Raw genomic sequence first — 18,159 nt, forward strand, 5'->3', positions numbered from 1 at the left:
ATCTGAAAGTGCTTCCAAATTTCACTCCCGAAAGATTTAGATTGTGCCCCAGTTCCGGACTGTCTGCCAGCACAGTTCCTTTCGGTTCTCATTTGCAGCTTGAAGATGTTTACCGCCCACCCTCCATGTTACAATCCTAGTTTGTGTAATCTCTCCTCTTATTGTAAGTCTTGGAGTCCAGGTCCCATTCCAGTAAACCTACACTGTAATCTTGTCAAGGCAAACAGATCCTTTATAAGGTGCATTTCCTGGAACCACTCACAGTAATCCAGGTGTGCTCTAACCTCAGTGAAGTGCAGTGTGTTCCCCTTTTGTTGCAGTCTTCAAGGTATGAGCACCAGTGTTCCATAAACCTTTTTAAATTGATTTTTAAAATAATTGTTCATTGCATTTTTATGATGTATGTACCTGGACCTTTTTGCCTCTTAGTTTTTCACTATTCAGTAGCCACATAGTTGTACCCATTTTAGGTTCAATGTGGCTGACTTTTATTGAAATTGAGCCACATTTGCTCCTATACACTACGCTTTAATAAAATCATCGCTGCCATGATTTCATTTTTAGGTCAGAGATTGTGGATTCAAGTCATATATGACTCTTACCTCTTTATTGTGCCAGTTTATTCCTATGACCTATTTATTTCTTTACTTTTCTGATTTTTAAAAATTTCTTAAGTATTTGATCTTAAGTGTCTGTACCTTGGTACCCTTGAAAAGATGGTGCTGTAAAGCAGTGATGGTTACCATTTCATTGTACACATGACAATAAAGTTAATTCAATTCAATACATCAGGCATTGCTGGAAAAGCTCAGCAGGTCTGGTCTGGAAGCATCTGTGGAGAGAAATCAGGGTTAACATCTCGGAAACAATGACCTTTCCTCAGAAGTGTTTTTTAGATTCCCTACAGTGTGGAAACAGGCCCTTCAGCCCAACAAGTCCACACTGACCCTTCAGCCCAACAAGTCCACACTGACCCTTCGAAGAGTAACCTACCCAGACCCATGACTAACGTACATTAGATTAGTTCTGAGGATGCTGTCAAACCTGCTGAGCTTTTCCAACAATTTCTGATTTACAACATCCATAGCTTGTTCACTTTCTTTTCAATTCATCGGGCCTTGAGTACACAATTTAGGTTGATGTGTAAATTGAATGTGCCTTTGGACTTAGGGATATGGAGTCTTTAATGTATCATTTTCCTATTATTTTAAATGTTTCTAAGACTTGAGAAAGTGCTCTTTAAATCTCCTTCTTCTCCTTGTACATCCAGAATGGACACCACGTCCCAGGAAGAGACCTACAAAGAACAAACCCAAAGGTAGACAAAGGACCAATCTACCACGAAAAGGAAACTCTCCAGACTGGTTCCTGGAACTCCTGCAGACCTTAGGAAAGCTGCAAACAGAGTGGGATACAGCTCCCGATCGGCAGGTCGCTACGTCAGCACCTAGCCCTGAAGAAAGACACGCACATTCTGGCAGGAAGCAGAGCAATGTAGGCCCAGCAAACAGGAGATCAGAGAGTAGTCCGACAAATGGAGCAGTACGCCTGGTGAATGAACATGACAGGACGGACCGTGGCAGGGTGGAGGTTTACATTGATGGAGTATGGGGGACGGTGTGCGACGATCTGTGGAACAGACAGTCGGCTGCTGTTGTGTGTCACCAACTTGGATTCCCATTTGCCATCGAAGCCTATCGGAGAGCTGAATTCGGACAAGGAAGTGGGCCTATTCTTCTGGATGATGTGGAATGTGATGGGAGTGAAAAGAACCTTCTTCAGTGTCACCACTCAGAGATTGGAGAGACTAATTGTTCGCATCATGAGGATGCAGGTGTTATGTGCGGGCACACAGAACCTTAAAGATGCACAGCACACATTGCAAAGTAATTCATCGGTGAAAACAAAATCAGGAATTATCTTTCCAAAGCCAATTGCCATTTCCCTGGAGTGTGTGGGAGGCATCTCCTGGAAATGAAGAGTGCTCACTGTAGCAGCATTAACATGAGCAACTATTGGCACAAAGTGCTTATAAATAATTTACGTCAACATTATTCATTTTGAAGACTGTGTATCATTTTCCAAATAATATATTTTAAACACATGGGTAACCGTGAAACAGTGTATTTTTCATTTGTCCTTCAGTACTCTAGTCAAGTGCGGACAACAGTTATTAGGGACGAAGGAAGATAGAAAGAGTAAAAGAGTTGTGATATACAATTCCATTCTGCATATCTGCTCCGTGAACCCGAGTGCGTTGGGGTCACAGAGCATTGTGCTTCATGGCACTAGCAAGCTTATCCATCTCAGCACGGTGAGGAAATTCCAGGTACCAGGTTATTATCTGGGGTTTCAGAAGAACAGGCTCCTCACTAACTTCAGAATAGCAAAGCTGGCTGGTAGGCTTTGCTGACTGTCTGTCCTGCTGTATAGACAGTATGTGTAGGGCTGCTGTGTGTCTTGCTGTATAGACAGTATGTGTAGGGCTGCTGTGTGTCTTGCTGTATAGACAGTATGTGTAGGGCTGCTGTGTGTCTTGCTGTATAGACAGTATGTGTAGGGCTGCTGTCTATCCAGCTGTATAGACAGTATGTGTAGGGCTGCTGTGTGTCTTGCTGTATAGACAGTATGTGTCGGGCTGCTGTCTATCCAGCTGTATAGACAGTATGTGTCGGGCTGCTGTATGTCCTGCTGTGCTGGTCTGTAAAGGTTAATCTCCTCTATACTGTAATAAGTAGGTCAGGAGAAAATTCATGCGGACTGTTAAAAATAAATTATGTGCTTGTTTCCATTTTCTTCGAACATGTTTGTGAACTAATTGTAAATCTATCTTTGAGGTGGTGATAGACAGGATCAGGAAGCTGTGATCAAACCTCCAGAAATGTGTCTGACAGAGGTGACAATCTCTTGGTCAGAAATTTAGGGTCTACCCTCAATAGACTTGTAGCTGGACAGGTCCTGTACAGTTTTTCCAGATGGTATTCCGCTCACCTCTCCATCCACCCCACCCCCAACACTCCAGAGGGGCTGCAATTTTACAGGGGGCAAGCAAGGCCTGGCCTCATCCTAACTGACTGGACGGCATGGTGGCTCAATGGTTAGCACTGCTGCCTCATAGCACTAGAGACCCAGGTTCAAATCCAGCCTCAGGTGACTGTCTGTGTGGAGTTTGCATGTTCTCCCTGTGTCTGCGTGGGTTTCATCTGGATGCTCCAGTTTCCTCCCAAAGTCTAAAGATATGCAGGTTAGGGTGAACTGGCCCTGGGAAATTGTCCCATAGTGTCCAGGCATGTATAGGCTAAGTGGATTAGCCATGGAAAAATGAGGGGGAGTGTGGCTCTGGGTGGGATGCTCTTTGGAGAGTCAGTGTAGACTCGATGAGCCAAATGGCCTCTCTCTGCACTGTAAAGATTCTAACCTATGAATTAGAATTAGAATCCCCACAGTGTGGAAACAGGCCCTTTGGCCCACTGAACCTGTGAAGAGTAACCCACCCAGACCCATTTCTCCCTGACTACCTGACACTACGGGCAATTTAGCATGGTCAATTCACCTAACCTGCACATCTTTGGACTGTGGGAGGAAACCGGAGCACCCAGAGGAAATCCACGCAGACACAGGGAGAACGTGCAAACTCCACACAGACAGTTGCCCGAGGTTGGAATCGAACCTGGGTCCCTGGCGCTGTGAGGCAGCTGTGCTAATCACCGTGCAACACTATGATTCTACTGCAATGTATTTTGGACACTTGGCAGGGATCAGGGGATAAAGGCCGAGCCAGTTGTTCCACTCCAGCCTTGACGAGGTTGGGTGGATCTACACAGCCCTCCCCTCCTGTCAAAGATCAGACCTTGTCCTGCACTGCACAGCCCCAAACCCCACCCCTCGAACCTGGGTTAACCCTTCCTACCTGACTTTGTTACCATGAACGTAACTCCCTTGTGCCCCCTCAGCCCTCTCCTTAATGTAAGACTCTCACAAACACCACCTTCCTGGGTTCCAGCACTCCAAGTCTGGGGATTGTTATTAGTGTCAGGACCAGTCACTGCTCCCATGGTGCTCCTGGGCAATGGTCTATTAGGTGGGACTTTGCCCCGAATGAGGGAACTACTTAGGGAGTTAAATAGCTACAAGGCAGCTGGCAGGAGTCTGCCACATGCCCCAATTTCCCTTTGGATGGCTTGGCAGAAAGCTCTGTCACCTGTGAAACTTTGTCTGCAAATAAAGCGGCATTTTGAGACACAAAATGTCTTGCATTTACTGTTTGTTCCCAGAAATGAAAGATTATTGATAGAGGAGCATTGGCTAATTCAGCGATGTACAAATGGCAGCACAAATCACCGTCCCTGTTATCAGGGATTGAAATAAACTGGCCTGCCATGAGAAATATACTGGGCTGCCATGGGAAATATACTGGGCTGCCATGGGAAATATACTGGGCTGCCATGGGAAATATACTGGGCTGCCATGAGAAATATACTGGGCTGCCATGGGAAATATACTGGGCTGCCATGGGAAATATACTGGGCTGCCATGAGAAATATACTGGGCTGCCATGGGAAATATACTGGGCTGCCATGGGAAATATACTGGGCTGTCATGGGAAATATACAGGGCTGCCATGAGAAATATACTGGGCTGCCATGGGAAATATGATGGGCTGTCATGGGAAATATGCTGGGCTGTCATGGGAAATATACTGGGCTGTTATGGGAAATATACCGGGCTGTCATGGGAAATATGCTGGGCTGTTATGGGAAATATACTGTGCTGCCATGAGAAATATGCTGGGCTGCCATGAGGATTATGCTGGGCTGTCATGAGAAATATGCTGGGCTGCCATGGGAAATATGCTGGGCTGCCATGGGAAATATGCTGGGCTGTCATGGGAAATATACTGGGCTGTTAGGTAAATATACTGGGCTATTATGGGAAATATACCGGGCTGTCATGGGAAATATACTGGGCTGTCATGGGAAATATGCTGGCCTGCCATGAGGATTATGCTGGGCTGTCATGAGAAATATGCTGGGCTGCCATGGGAAATATGATGGGCTGTCATGGGAAATATACTGGGCTGTCATGGGAAATATACTGGGCTGTTATGGGAAATATACTGGGCTGTTATGGGAAATATACCGGGCTGTCATGGGAAATATGCTGGGCTGTTATGGGAAATATACTGGGCTGTTATGGGAAATATACTGGGCTGTCATGGGAAATATGCTGTGCTGCCATGAGATATATGCTGGGCTGCCATGAGAAATATGCTGGCCTGCCATCAGGATTATGCTGGGCTGTCATGAGAAATATGCTGGGCTGCCATGAGAAATATGCTGGGCTATCATGGGAAATATGTTGTGCAGCCATGAGACATATGCTGGGCTGCCATGAGAAATATACTGGGCTGCCATGAGAAATATGCTGGCCTGCCATGAGGAATATGCTGGGCTGTCATGAGAAATATGCTGGGCTGCCATGAGAAATATGCAGGGCTGCCATGAGAAATATGCTGGCCTGCCATGAGGAATATGCTGGGTTGTCATGAGAAATATGCTGGGCTGCCATGAGAAATATACTGGGCTGTCATGAGAAATATGATGGGCTGCCATGAGAAATATGCTGGGTTGCCATGAGAAATATACTGGGCTGTCATGAGAAATATACTGGGCTGCCATGAGAAATATACTGGGCTGTCATGAGAAATATGCTGGGCTGTTATGAGAAATATACTGGGCTTTCATGGGAATTATGCGGGGCTGCCATGAGAAATATGCTGTGCTGCCATGAGAATTATACTGGGCTGCCATGAGAAATATACTGGGCTTCCATGAGAAATATGCTGTGCTGTTATGGGAAATATACTGGGCTGTTATGGGAAATATACTGGGCTGTCATGGGAATTATGCTGGGCTGCCATGAGAAATATACTGGGCTGCCATGGGAAATATGCGGGGCTGTTATGGAAAATATCACCGTCCCTGTTATCAGGGATTGAAATAAACTGGCCTGCCATGAGAAATATGCTGGGCTGCCATGAGAAATATACTGGGCTGCCATGGGAAATATGCTGGGCTGTCAAGGGAAATATGCTGGGCAGCCATGGGAAATATGCTGGCCTGCCATGAGAAATATACTGGGCTGCCACGAGAAATATAGTGGGCTGCAATGTGAAATATGCTGGGCTATCATGAGAAATATGCTGGGCTGCTATGAGAAATATACTGGGCTGTCATGAGAAATATGCTGGGCTGCTATGAGAAATATACTGGGCTGTCATGAGAAGTATGCTGGGCTGCTACGAGAAATATACTGGGCTGTCATGAGAAATATGATGTGCTGCCATGAGAAATATACTTTGCTGCATGAGAAATATGCTGGGCTGCTATGAGAAATATGCTGGGCTATCATGGGAAATATGCTGGCCTGCCATGAGAAATATACTGGGCTGCCATGAGAAATATGCTGGGCTGCCATGAGAAATATACTGGGCAGCCATGAGAAATATGCTGGGCTATCATGGGAAATATGCTCGGCTGACATGAGAAATATACTGGGCTGTTCTGAGAAATATGCTGGGCTGCTATGAGAAATATACTGGGCTGTTCTGAGAAATATACTGGGCTGCCATGAGAGATATGCTGGCCTGCCATGAGAAATATACTGGGCTATCATGAGAAATATACTGGGCTGCCATGAGAAATACACTGGGCTGCAATGAGAAATATACTGGGCGGCCATGGGAAATATGCTGGGCTGCCATGAGAAATATACTGGGCTGTCATGAGAAATATGCTGGGCTGCCATGAGAAATATGCTGTGCTGCCAAGAGAAATATGCTGGGATATCATGAGAAATATGCTGTGCTGCCATGAGAAATATACTGGGCTGTCATGAGAAATATGCTATGCTGCCATGAGAAATATACTGGGCTGTCATGAGAAATATGCTGGGCTGCTATGAGAAATATACTGGGCTGCCATGAGAAATATTCTGGGCTGCCATGAGAAATTCACTGGGCTGTCATGAGGAATATACTGGGCTGCGGTGAGAAATACACTGGGCTGTCATGTGAAATATGCTGGGCTGCCATGGAAAATACATTGGCCAGCTGTGAGAAATATACTGGGCTTCGATGAGAAACATGCTTGGCTGTAATGGGAAATATACTGGGCTGTCATGGGAATTATGCTGGGCTGTCGTGAGAAATATGCTGGGCTGCCATGAGACATATGCTGGGCTACCATGGGAAATATGCTGTGTTGCCATGAGAAATATGCTGGGCTGCCATGAGAAATATGCTGGGCTGCCATGAGAAATATGCTGGGCTATCATGGGAAATATGCTGTGCAGCCATGAGACATATGCTGGGCTGCCATGAGAAATATACTGGGCTGTCATGAGAAATATACTGGGCTGCCATGAGAAATATACTGGGCTGTCATGAGAAATATGCTGGGCTGTTATGAAAAATATACTGGGCTTTCATGGGAATTATGCGGGGCTGCCATGAGAAATATACTGGGCTGCCATGAGAAATATGCTGGGCTGCTGTGAGAAATATACTGGGCTGTCATGAGAAATATGCTGGGCTGCTATGAGAAATATACTGGGCTGTCATGGGAAATATGCTGGACTGTTATGGGAAATATACTGGGCTGTCATGAGAAATCTGCTGGCCTGCCATGAGAAATATACTGGGCTGCCATGAGAAATATACTGGGCAGTCATGGGAAATATGCTGGGCAGCCATGGGAAATATGCTGGCCTGCCATGAGAAATATACTGGGCTGCCATGAGAAATATACTGGGCTGTCATGAGAAATATGCTGGCCTGCCATGAGAAATATGCTGTGCTGCCATGAGAAATATGCTCAGCTGTCATGAGAAATATGCTGGGCTGCCATGAGAAATATACCGGGCTGTCATGAAAATATGATGGTCTGCCATGAGACATATGTTGGGCTATCATGGGAAATATGCAGTGCTGCCATGAGAAATATGCTGGCCTGCCATGAGAAATATACTGGGCTGCCATGAGAAATATACTGGGCTGTCATGAGAAATATACTGGGCTGCCATGAGAAATATACTGGGCTGTCATGAGAAATATGCTGGGCTGTTATGAAAAATATACTGGGCTTTCATGGGAATTATGCGGGGCTGCCATGAGAAATATACTGGGCTGCCATGAGAAATATGCTGGGCTGCTGTGAGAAATATACTGGGCTGTCATGAGAAATATGCTGGGCTGCTATGAGAAATATACTGGGCTGTCATGGGAAATATGCTGGACTGTTATGGGAAATATACTGGGCTGTCATGAGAAATCTGCTGGCCTGCCATGAGAAATATACTGGGCTGCCATGAGAAATATACTGGGCAGTCATGGGAAATATGCTGGGCAGCCATGGGAAATATGCTGGCCTGCCATGAGAAATATACTGGGCTGCCATGAGAAATATACTGGGCTGTCATGAGAAATATGCTGGCCTGCCATGAGAAATATGCTGTGCTGCCATGAGAAATATGCTCAGCTGTCATGAGAAATATGCTGGGCTGCCATGAGAAATATACCGGGCTGTCATGAAAATATGATGGTCTGCCATGAGACATATGTTGGGCTATCATGGGAAATATGCAGTGCTGCCATGAGAAATATGCTGGCCTGCCATGAGAAATATACTGGGCTGCCATGAGAAATATACTGTGCTGCCATGCAAAATATGCTGGGCTATCATGGGAAATATGCTGGGCTGCCATGAGACATATGCTGGGCTGCCATGAGAAATATGCAGGGCTGCCATGAGAAATATGCTGGGCTGTCATGAGAAATATGATGGGCTGCCATGAGAAATATGCTGGGCTGCCATGAGAAATTACTGGGCTGTCATGAGAAATATACTGGGCTGCCATGAGAAATATACTGGGCTGTCATGAGAAATATGCTGGGCTGTTATGAGAAATTTCCTGGGCTTTCATGGGAATTATGCTGGGCTGCCATGAGAAATATGCTGGGCTGCCATGAGAAATATGCAGGGCTGCCATGAGAAATATGCTGGCCTGCCATGAGGAATATGCTGGGCTGTCATGAGAAATATGCTGGGCTGTTATGAGAAATTTCCTGGGCTTTCATGGGAAATATGCTGTGCAGCCATGAGACATATGCTGGGCTGCCATGAGAAATATGCAGGGCTGCCATGAGAAATATGCTGGCCTGCCATGAGGAATATGCTGGGCTGTCATGAGAAATATGATGGGCTGCCATGAGAAATATGCTGGGCTGCCATGAGAAATTACTGGGCTGTCATGAGAAATATACTGGGCTGCCATGAGAAATATACTGGGCTGTCATGAGAAATATGCTGGGCTGTTATGAGAAATTTCCTGGGCTTTCATGGGAATTATGCTGGGCTGCCATGAGAAATATGCTGTGCTGCCATGAGAAATATACTGGGCTGCCATGAGAAATATGCTGTGCTGTTGTGGGAAATATACTGGGCTGTTATGGGAAATATATTGGGCTGTCATGGGAATTATGCTGGGCTGCCATGAGAAATATACTGGGCTGCCATGGGAAATATGCTGGGCTGTTATGGAAAATATACTGGGCTGTCATGAGAAATATGCTGGGCTGTTATGGGAAATATACTAGGCTGTTATGGGAAATATACTGAGCTGTCATGGGAATTATGCTGGGCAGTCATGGGAAATATGCTGGCCTGCCATGAGAAATATACTGGGCTGCCATGAGAAATATGCCGGGCTGCTATGAGAAATATACTGGGCTGTCATGGGAATTATGCTAGGCTGCTATGAGAATTATGATGTACTGCAATGAGAAATATACTGGGCTGCCATGAGAAATATGCTGGGCTGCTATGAGAAATATGCTGGGCTATCATGGGAAATATGCTGGCCTGCCATGAGAAATATACTGGGCTGCCAGGAGAAATATGCTGGGCTGCCATGAGAAATATACAGGGCGGCCATGAGAAATATGCTGGGCTATCATGGGAAATATGCTGGGCTGAAATGAGAAATATACTGGGCTGCCATGAGAAATATGCTGGGCTGTCATGAGAAATATGCTGGGCTGTCATGAGAAATATACTGGGCTGTCATGAGAAATATGCTGGGCTGACATGAGAAATATACTGGGCTGCCATGAGAAATACACTGGGCTGTCATGAGAAATATACTGGGCTGCCATGAGAGATATGCTGGCCTGCCATGAGAAATATACTGGGCTATCATGAGAAATATGCTGGGCTGCCATGAGCAATATGCTGGGCTACTATGAGAAATACGCTGGGCTATCATGGGAAATATGCTGGGCTGCCATGAGAAATATACTGGGCTGCCATGAGAAATACGCTGGGCTATCATGGGAAATATGCTGGGCTGCCATGAGAAATATACAGGGCTGCCATGAGAAATACACTGGGCTGTCATGAGAGATATGCTGGCCTGCCATGAGAAATATACTGGGCTATCATGAGAAATATACTGGGCTACCATGAGAAATACACTGGGCGGCCGTGGGAAATATGCTGGGCTGCCATGAGAAATATACTGGGCTGTCATGAGAAATATGCTGTGCTGCCATGAGAAATATAGTGGGCTGCCATGAGAAATATGCTGGCCGGCCATGAGAAATATGCTGTGCTGCCAAGAGAAATATGCTGGGATATCATGAGAAATATGCTGTGCTGCCATGAGAAATATACTGGGCTGTCATGAGAAATATGCTGGGCTGCCATGAGAAATATACTGGGCTGCCATGAGAAATTCACTGGGCTGTCATGAGGAATATACTGGGCTGCCGTGAGAAATACACTGGGCTGTCATGGGAAATATGCTGGGCTGCCATGGGAAATATATTGGCCAGCCGTGAGAAATATACTGGGCTTCTATGAGAAATATGCTTGGCTGTAATGGGAAATATACTGGGCTGTCATGGGAATTATGCTGGGCTGTCATGGGAAATATGCTGTGCTGCCATGAGAAATATGCTGGGCTGCCATGAGAAATATGCTGGCCTGCCATGAGGAATATGCTGGGCTGTCATGAGAAATATGCTGTGCTGCCATGAGAAATATGCTGGGCTATCATGGGAAATATGCTGTGCAGCCATGAGACATATGCTGGGCTGCCATGAGGAATATACTGGGCTGCCATGAGAAATATGCTGGCCTGCCAGAGGAAGATGCTGGGCTGTCATGAGAAATATGCTGGGCTGCCATGAGAAATATGCTGGCCTGCCATGAGAAATATGCTGGGCTGTCATGAGAAATATGCTGGGCTGCCATGAGAAATATGCTGGACTATCATGGGAAATATGCTGTGCAGCCATGAGACATATACTGACCTGCCATGAGGAATATGCTGGGCTGTCGTGAGAAATATGCTGGGCTGCCATGGGAAATATGCTGTGCAGCCATGAGACATATGCTGGGCTGCCATGAGAAATATACTGGGCTGCCATGAGAAATATGCTGGCCTGCCATGAGGAAGATGCTGGGCTGTCATGAGAAATATGCTGGCCTGCCATGAGGAAGATGCTGGGCTGTCATGAGAAATATGCGGGGCTGCCATGAGAAATATGCTGGGCTATCATGGGAAATATGCTGTGCAGCCATGAGACATATGCTGGGCTGCCATGAGAAATATACTGGGCTGCCATGAGAAATATGCTGGCCTGCCATGAGGAATATGCTGGGCTGTCATGAGAAATATGCTGGGCTGCCATGAGACATATGCTGGGCTGCCATGAGAAATATACTGGGCTGCCATGAGAAATATGCTGGCCTGCCATGAGGAATATGCTGGGCTGTCATGAGAAATATGCTGGGCTGTCATGAGAAATATACTGGGCTTTCATGGGAATTATGCAGGGCTGCCATGAGAAATACATTGGGCTGTCATGAGGAATATACTGGGCTGCCGTGTGAAGTACACTGGGCTGTCATGGGAAATATGCTGGGCTGCCATGGGAAATATATTGGCCAGCCGTGAGAAATATACTGGGCTACTATGAGAAATATGCTTGGCTGTTATGGGAAATATACTGAACTGTCATGGGAATTGCGCTGGGCTGTCTTGAGAAATATGCTGGGCTGCCATGAGACATATGCTGGGCTATCATGGGAAATATGCTGTGCAGCCATGAGACATATGCTGGGCTGCCATGAGAAATATACTGGGCTGCCATGAGAAATATGCTGGGCTGCCATGAGAAATATGCTGGCCTGCCATGAGGAATATGCTGGCCTGCCAGGAGGAAGATGCTGGGCTGTCATGAGAAATATGCTGGGCTGCCATGAGAAATATGCTGTGCTGCCATGAGGAATATGCTGGGCTGTCATGAGAAATATGCTGGGCTGCCATCAGAAATATACTGGGCTGTCATGAGAAATATGATGGGCTGCCATGAGACATATGCTGGGCTATCATGGGAAATATGCTGTGCTGCCATGAGTAATATGCTGGGCTGCCATGAGAAGTATGCTGGGATGCAATGAGAAATATGCTGGCCTGCCATGAGAAATATATGGGCTGCCATGAGAAATATGCTGGGCTGTCATGAGAAATATGCAGGGCAGCCATGAGAAATATACTGGGCTGGCATGAGAAATATGCTGGGCTGACATGATAAATATACTGGGCTGCCATGAGAAATATGCTGGCCTGCCATTGGAAATATGCTGGGCTGCCATGAGAAATATGCTGGGCTGTCATGAGAAATATACTGGGCTGCCATGAGAAATATACTGGGCTGTCATGAGATATAATATGTGCTGCCATGAGAAATATACTGGGCTGCCATGAGAAATATACTGGGCTGTCATGGGAAATATGCTGGGCTCTTATGGGAAATATACTGGGCTGTCATGGGAATTATGCTGGGCTGCCATAAGAAATATGCTTTGCTGCCATGAAAAATATACTGGGCTGTCATGGGAAATATGCTGGGCTGTCATGAGAAATATGCTGGGCTGCCATGGGAAATATGCTGGGCTGTCATGAGAAATATGCTGGGCTGCCGTGAGAAATACACTGGGCTGTCTTGGGAAATATGCTGAGCTGTTATGGGAAATATACTGGGCTCTCATGGAAATTATGCTGGGCTGCCATGAGAAATATGCTGGGCTGCCATTAGAAATATACTGGGCGGCCATGAGAAATATGCTGGGCTATCATGGGAAATATGCTGGGCTGACATGAGAAATATACTGGGCTGCCATGAGAAATATGCTGGGCTGTCATGAGAAATATGCGGGGCTGCCATGAGAGATATGCTGGGCTGCCATGAGAGATATGCTGGCCTGCCATGAGAAATATACTGGGCTATCATGAGAAATATACTGGGCTGCCATGAGAAATACACTGGGCTGCAATGAGAATTATATTGGGCGGCCATGGGAAATATGCTGGGCTGCCATGAGAAATATACTGGGCTGTCATGAGAAATATGCTGTGCTGCCTTGAGAAATATGCTGGGCTGCCATGAGAAATATGCTGGCCGGCCATGAGAAATATGCTGTGCTGCCATGAGAAATATGCTGGGATATCATGAGAAATATGCTGTGCTGCCATGAGAAATATACTGGGCTGTCATGAGAAATATGCTATGCTGCCATGAGAAATATACTGGGCTGTCATGAGAAATATGCTGGGCTGCTATGAGAAATATACTGGGCTGTCATGAGAAATATGCTATGCTGCCATGAGAAATATACTGGGCTGTCATGAGAAATATGCTGGGCTGCTATGAGAAATATACTAGGCTGTTATGGGAAATATGCTGGCCTGCCATGAGAAATATTCTGGGCTGCCATGAGAAATACACTCGGCTGTCATGAGGAATATACTGGGCTGCCGTGAGAAATACACTGGGCTGTCATGGGAAATATGCTGGGCTGCCATGGGAAATATATTGGCCAGCCGTGAGAAATATACTGGGCTGCTATGAGAAATATGCTTGGCTGTTATGGGAAATATACTGGGCTGTCATGGGAATTATGCTGGGCTGTCTTGAGAAATATGCTGGGCTGCCATGAGACATATGCTGGGCTATCATGGGAAATATGCTGTGCAGCCATGAGAGATATGCTGGGCTGCCATGAGAAATATACTGGGCTGCCATGAGAAATATGCTGGCCTGCCATGAGGAATATGCTGGGCTGTCATGAGAAATATGCTGGCCTGCCATGAGGAATATGCTGGGCTGTCATGAGAAATATGCTGGGCTGCCATGAGAAATATACTGGGCTGTCATGAGAAATATGATGGGCTGCCATGAGACATATGCTGGGCTATCATGGGAAATATGCTGTGCTGCCATGAGAAATATGCTGGGCTGCCATGAGAAGTATGCTGGCCTGCCATGAGGAATATGCTGGCCTGCCATGAGAAATATACTGGGCTGCCATGAGAAATATGCTGGGCTGTCATGAGAAATATGCAGGGCAGTCATGAGAAATATACTGGGCTGGCATGAGAAATATGCTGGGCTGACATGATAAATATACTGGGTTGCCATGAGAAATATGCTGGGCTGTCATGAGAAATATACTGGGCTGCCATGAGAAATATACTGGGCTGTCATGGGAAATATGCTGGGCTGTTATGGGAAATATACTGGGCTGTCATGGGAATTATGCTGGGCTGCCATAAGAAATATGCTTTGCTGCCATGAAAAATATACTGGGCTGTCATGGGAAATATGCTGGGCTGTCATGAGGAATATACTGGGTTGCCATGGGAAATATGCTGAGCTGTTATGGGAAATATACTGGGCTCTCATGGAAATTATGCTGGGCTGCCATGAGAAATATGCTGGGCTGCCATTAGAAATATACTGGGCGGCCATGAGAAATATGCTGGGCTATCATGGGAAATATGCTGGGCTGACATGAGAAATATACTGGGCTGCCATGAGAAATATGCTGGGCTGTCATGAGAAATATGCGGGGCTGCCATGAGAGATATGCTGGGCTGCCATGAGATATATACTGGGCTGTCATGGGAAATATACTGGGCTGTCATGAGAAATATGCTGGGCTGTCATGAGAAATATGATGGGCTGCCATGAGAAATATACTGGCCACCCCTGAGAATTCTTCTGGGCTGCCATGAGAAACATGCTGGGCTGCCATGAGATATATACTGGGCTGTCATGGGAAATAAACTGGGCTGTCATGAGAAATATGCTGGCCAGCCGTGAGAAATACACTGGGCTGTCATGGGAAATATGCGAGTCTGTTATGGGAAATATACTGGGCTGTCATGGGAATTATGATGGGCTCTCATGAGATATATACTGGGCTGCCATGAGAAATACACTGGGCTGCCATGAGAAATATACTGGGCTGTTATGGGAAATATACTGTGCTGCCATGAGAAATATGCTGGGCTGTCATGAGAAATATGCCTGGCTGCCATGAGAAATATACTGGGCTGCCATGAGAAATATACTGGGCTATCATGAGAAATATGCTGGGCTGCCATGAGAAATATGCTGGGCTGCCATGAGAAATATGCTGGGCTGCCATGAGAAATATACTGGGCTATCATGAGAAATATACTGGGCTATCATGAGAAATATGCTGGGCTGCCATGAGAAATATGCTGGGCTGCTATGAGAAATATGCTGGGCTGCCATGGGAAATATACTGGGCTGCCATGAGAAATATACTGGGCTGTCATGAGAAATATGCTGGGCTGTCATGAGAAATATGATGGGCTGCCATGAGAAATATACTGGCCAGCCCTGAGAATTCTTCTGGGCTGCCATGAGAAACATGCTGGGCTGCCATGAGATATATACTGGGCTGTCATGGGAAATAAACTGGGCTGTCATGAGAAATATGCTGGCCAGCCGTGAGAAATACACTGGGCTGTCATGGGAAATATGCGAGTCTGTTATGGGAAATATACTGGGCTGTCATGGGAATTATGATGGGCTCTCATGAGATATATACTGGGCTGCCATGAGAAATATACTGGGCTGCAATGAGAAATATACTGGTCTGTTATGGGAAATATACTGTGCTGCCATGAGAAATATGCTGGGCTGTCATGAGAAATATGCCTGGCTGCCATGAGAAATATGCTGGGCTGCCATGAGAAATATACTGGGCTATCATGAGAAATATGCTGGGCTGCCATGAGAAATATGCTGGGCTGCCATGAGAAATATGCTGGGCTGCCATGAGAAATATACTGGGCTATCATGAGAAATATGCTGGGCTGCCATGAGAAATATGCTGGGCTGCTATGAGAAATATGCTGGGCTGCCATGGGAAATATACTGGGCTGCCATGAGAAATATGCTGGGCTGCCATGAGAAATATGCTGGGCTGCAGTGGGAAATATACAGGGCTGCCGTGAGAAATATACTGGACTACCATGGGAAATATGCTGGGATGCCATGAGAAATATGCTGGGCTGCTATGAGAAATACGCTGGACTGCCTTCGGAAATATGCTGGGCTGCCATGAGAAATATGCAGGGATGCCACGAGAAATATGCTGGGCTGCCATGGGAAATTTTCTGTGCTGTTATGGGAAATATCCTGGGCTGTCATGAGAAATATGCTGGGCAGCCATGGGAAATATACTGGGCTGTTATGGGAAATATGCTGGGCTGGCATGAGAAATATACTGGGCTGCCATGAGAAATATGCTGGGCTGTCATGAGAAATATGCTGGGCTGCCATGAGAAATATACTGGGCTGTCATGAGAAATATGCTGGGCTGACATGAGAAATATTCTGGGCTGCCATGAGAAATATACTGGGCTGCCATACGAAATATACTGGGCTGTCATGAGAAATATGATGGGCTGCCATGAGAAATATACTGGGCTGCCATGAGAAATATGCTGGGCTATCATGAGAAATATGCTGGGCTGCCATGGGAAATATACTGGCCTGTCATGGGAAATATGCTGGGCTGCCATGAGAAATATTCTGGCCAGCCGTGAGAAATACACTGGGCTGTCATGGGAAATATGCTGGGCTGTTATGGGAAATACACTGGGCTGTCATGGGAAATATGCTGAGCTGTTATGGGAAATATACTGGGCTGTTATGGGAAATATGCTGGGCTGTCATGAGGAATATGCTGGGCTGCCATGAGTAATATGCTGGGCTGCCATGAGAAATATGCTGGCCTGCCATGAGAAATATACTGGGCTGTCGTGAGAAATATACTGGGCTGCAATGAGAAATATGCTATGCTGCCATGAGTAATATGCTGGGCTGCCATGAGAAATATGCTGGCCGGCCATGAGAAATATGCTGGGCTGCTGTGAGAAATATACTGGGCTGTCATGTGAATTATGCGTGGCTGCTATGAGAAATATGCTGGGCTGTCATGAGAAATATGCTGGGCTGCTATGAGAAATATACTGGGCTGTCATGAGAAATATGCTGGGCTGCTATGAGAAATATACTGGCCTGCAATGAGAAATATGCTGTGCTGTCATGGGAAATATGCTGGGCTGTGATGGGAATTATGCTGGGCTGCCATGAGAAATATTCTGGCCAGCCGTGAGAAATACACTGGGCTGTCATGGGAAATATGCTGGGCTGTTATGGGAAATACACTGGGCTGTCATGGGAAATATGCTGAGCTGTTATGGGAAATATACTGGGCTGTTATGGGAAATATGCTGGGCTGTCATGAGGAATATGCTGGGCTGCCATGAGAAATATGCTGGCCTGCCATGAGAAATATACTGGGCTGTCGTGAGAAATATACTGGGCTGCCATGAGAAATATGCTATGCTGCCATGAGTAATATGCTGGGCTGCCATGAGAAATATGCTGGCCGGCCATGAGAAATATGCTGGGCTGCTGTGAGAAATATACTGGGCTGTCATGTGAATTATGCGTGGCTGCTATGAGAAATATGCTGGGCTGTCATGAGAAATATGCTGGGCTGCTATGAGAAATATACTGGGCTGTCATGAGAAATATGCTGGGCTGCTATGAGAAATATACTGGCCTGCAATGAGAAATATGCTGTGCTGTCATGGGAAATATGCTGGGCTGTGATGGGAATTATGCTGGGCTGCCATGAGAAATATTCTGGCCAGCCGTGAGAAATACAATGGGCTGTCATGGGAAATATGCTGGGCTGTTATGGGAAA

General features: G+C 46.2%; 1 protein-coding gene across 1 annotated transcript in view; it reads left to right on the plus strand.

The window, feature by feature from the left end:
- hhipl1 (HHIP-like 1) overlaps positions 1-3,059 on the plus strand; it is a 73,568-nt gene extending 70,509 nt beyond the window's left edge. The window contains exon 9 of the mRNA XM_087989582.1: positions 1,271-3,059. Within this exon, the coding sequence (XP_087845708.1) occupies positions 1,271-1,863 (593 nt within the window). The 3' untranslated portion in view covers positions 1,864-3,059. The remainder of the gene's footprint in view (positions 1-1,270) is intronic.
- Positions 3,060-18,159: the final 15,100 nt, after the last annotated feature.

This window comes from Chiloscyllium plagiosum, unplaced genomic scaffold, assembly GCF_037043375.1.
Source record: "Chiloscyllium plagiosum isolate Xiang-an unplaced genomic scaffold, Cpla_swu_hap1 HiC_scaffold_8, whole genome shotgun sequence".
NCBI lineage: Eukaryota > Metazoa > Chordata > Chondrichthyes > Orectolobiformes > Hemiscylliidae > Chiloscyllium > Chiloscyllium plagiosum.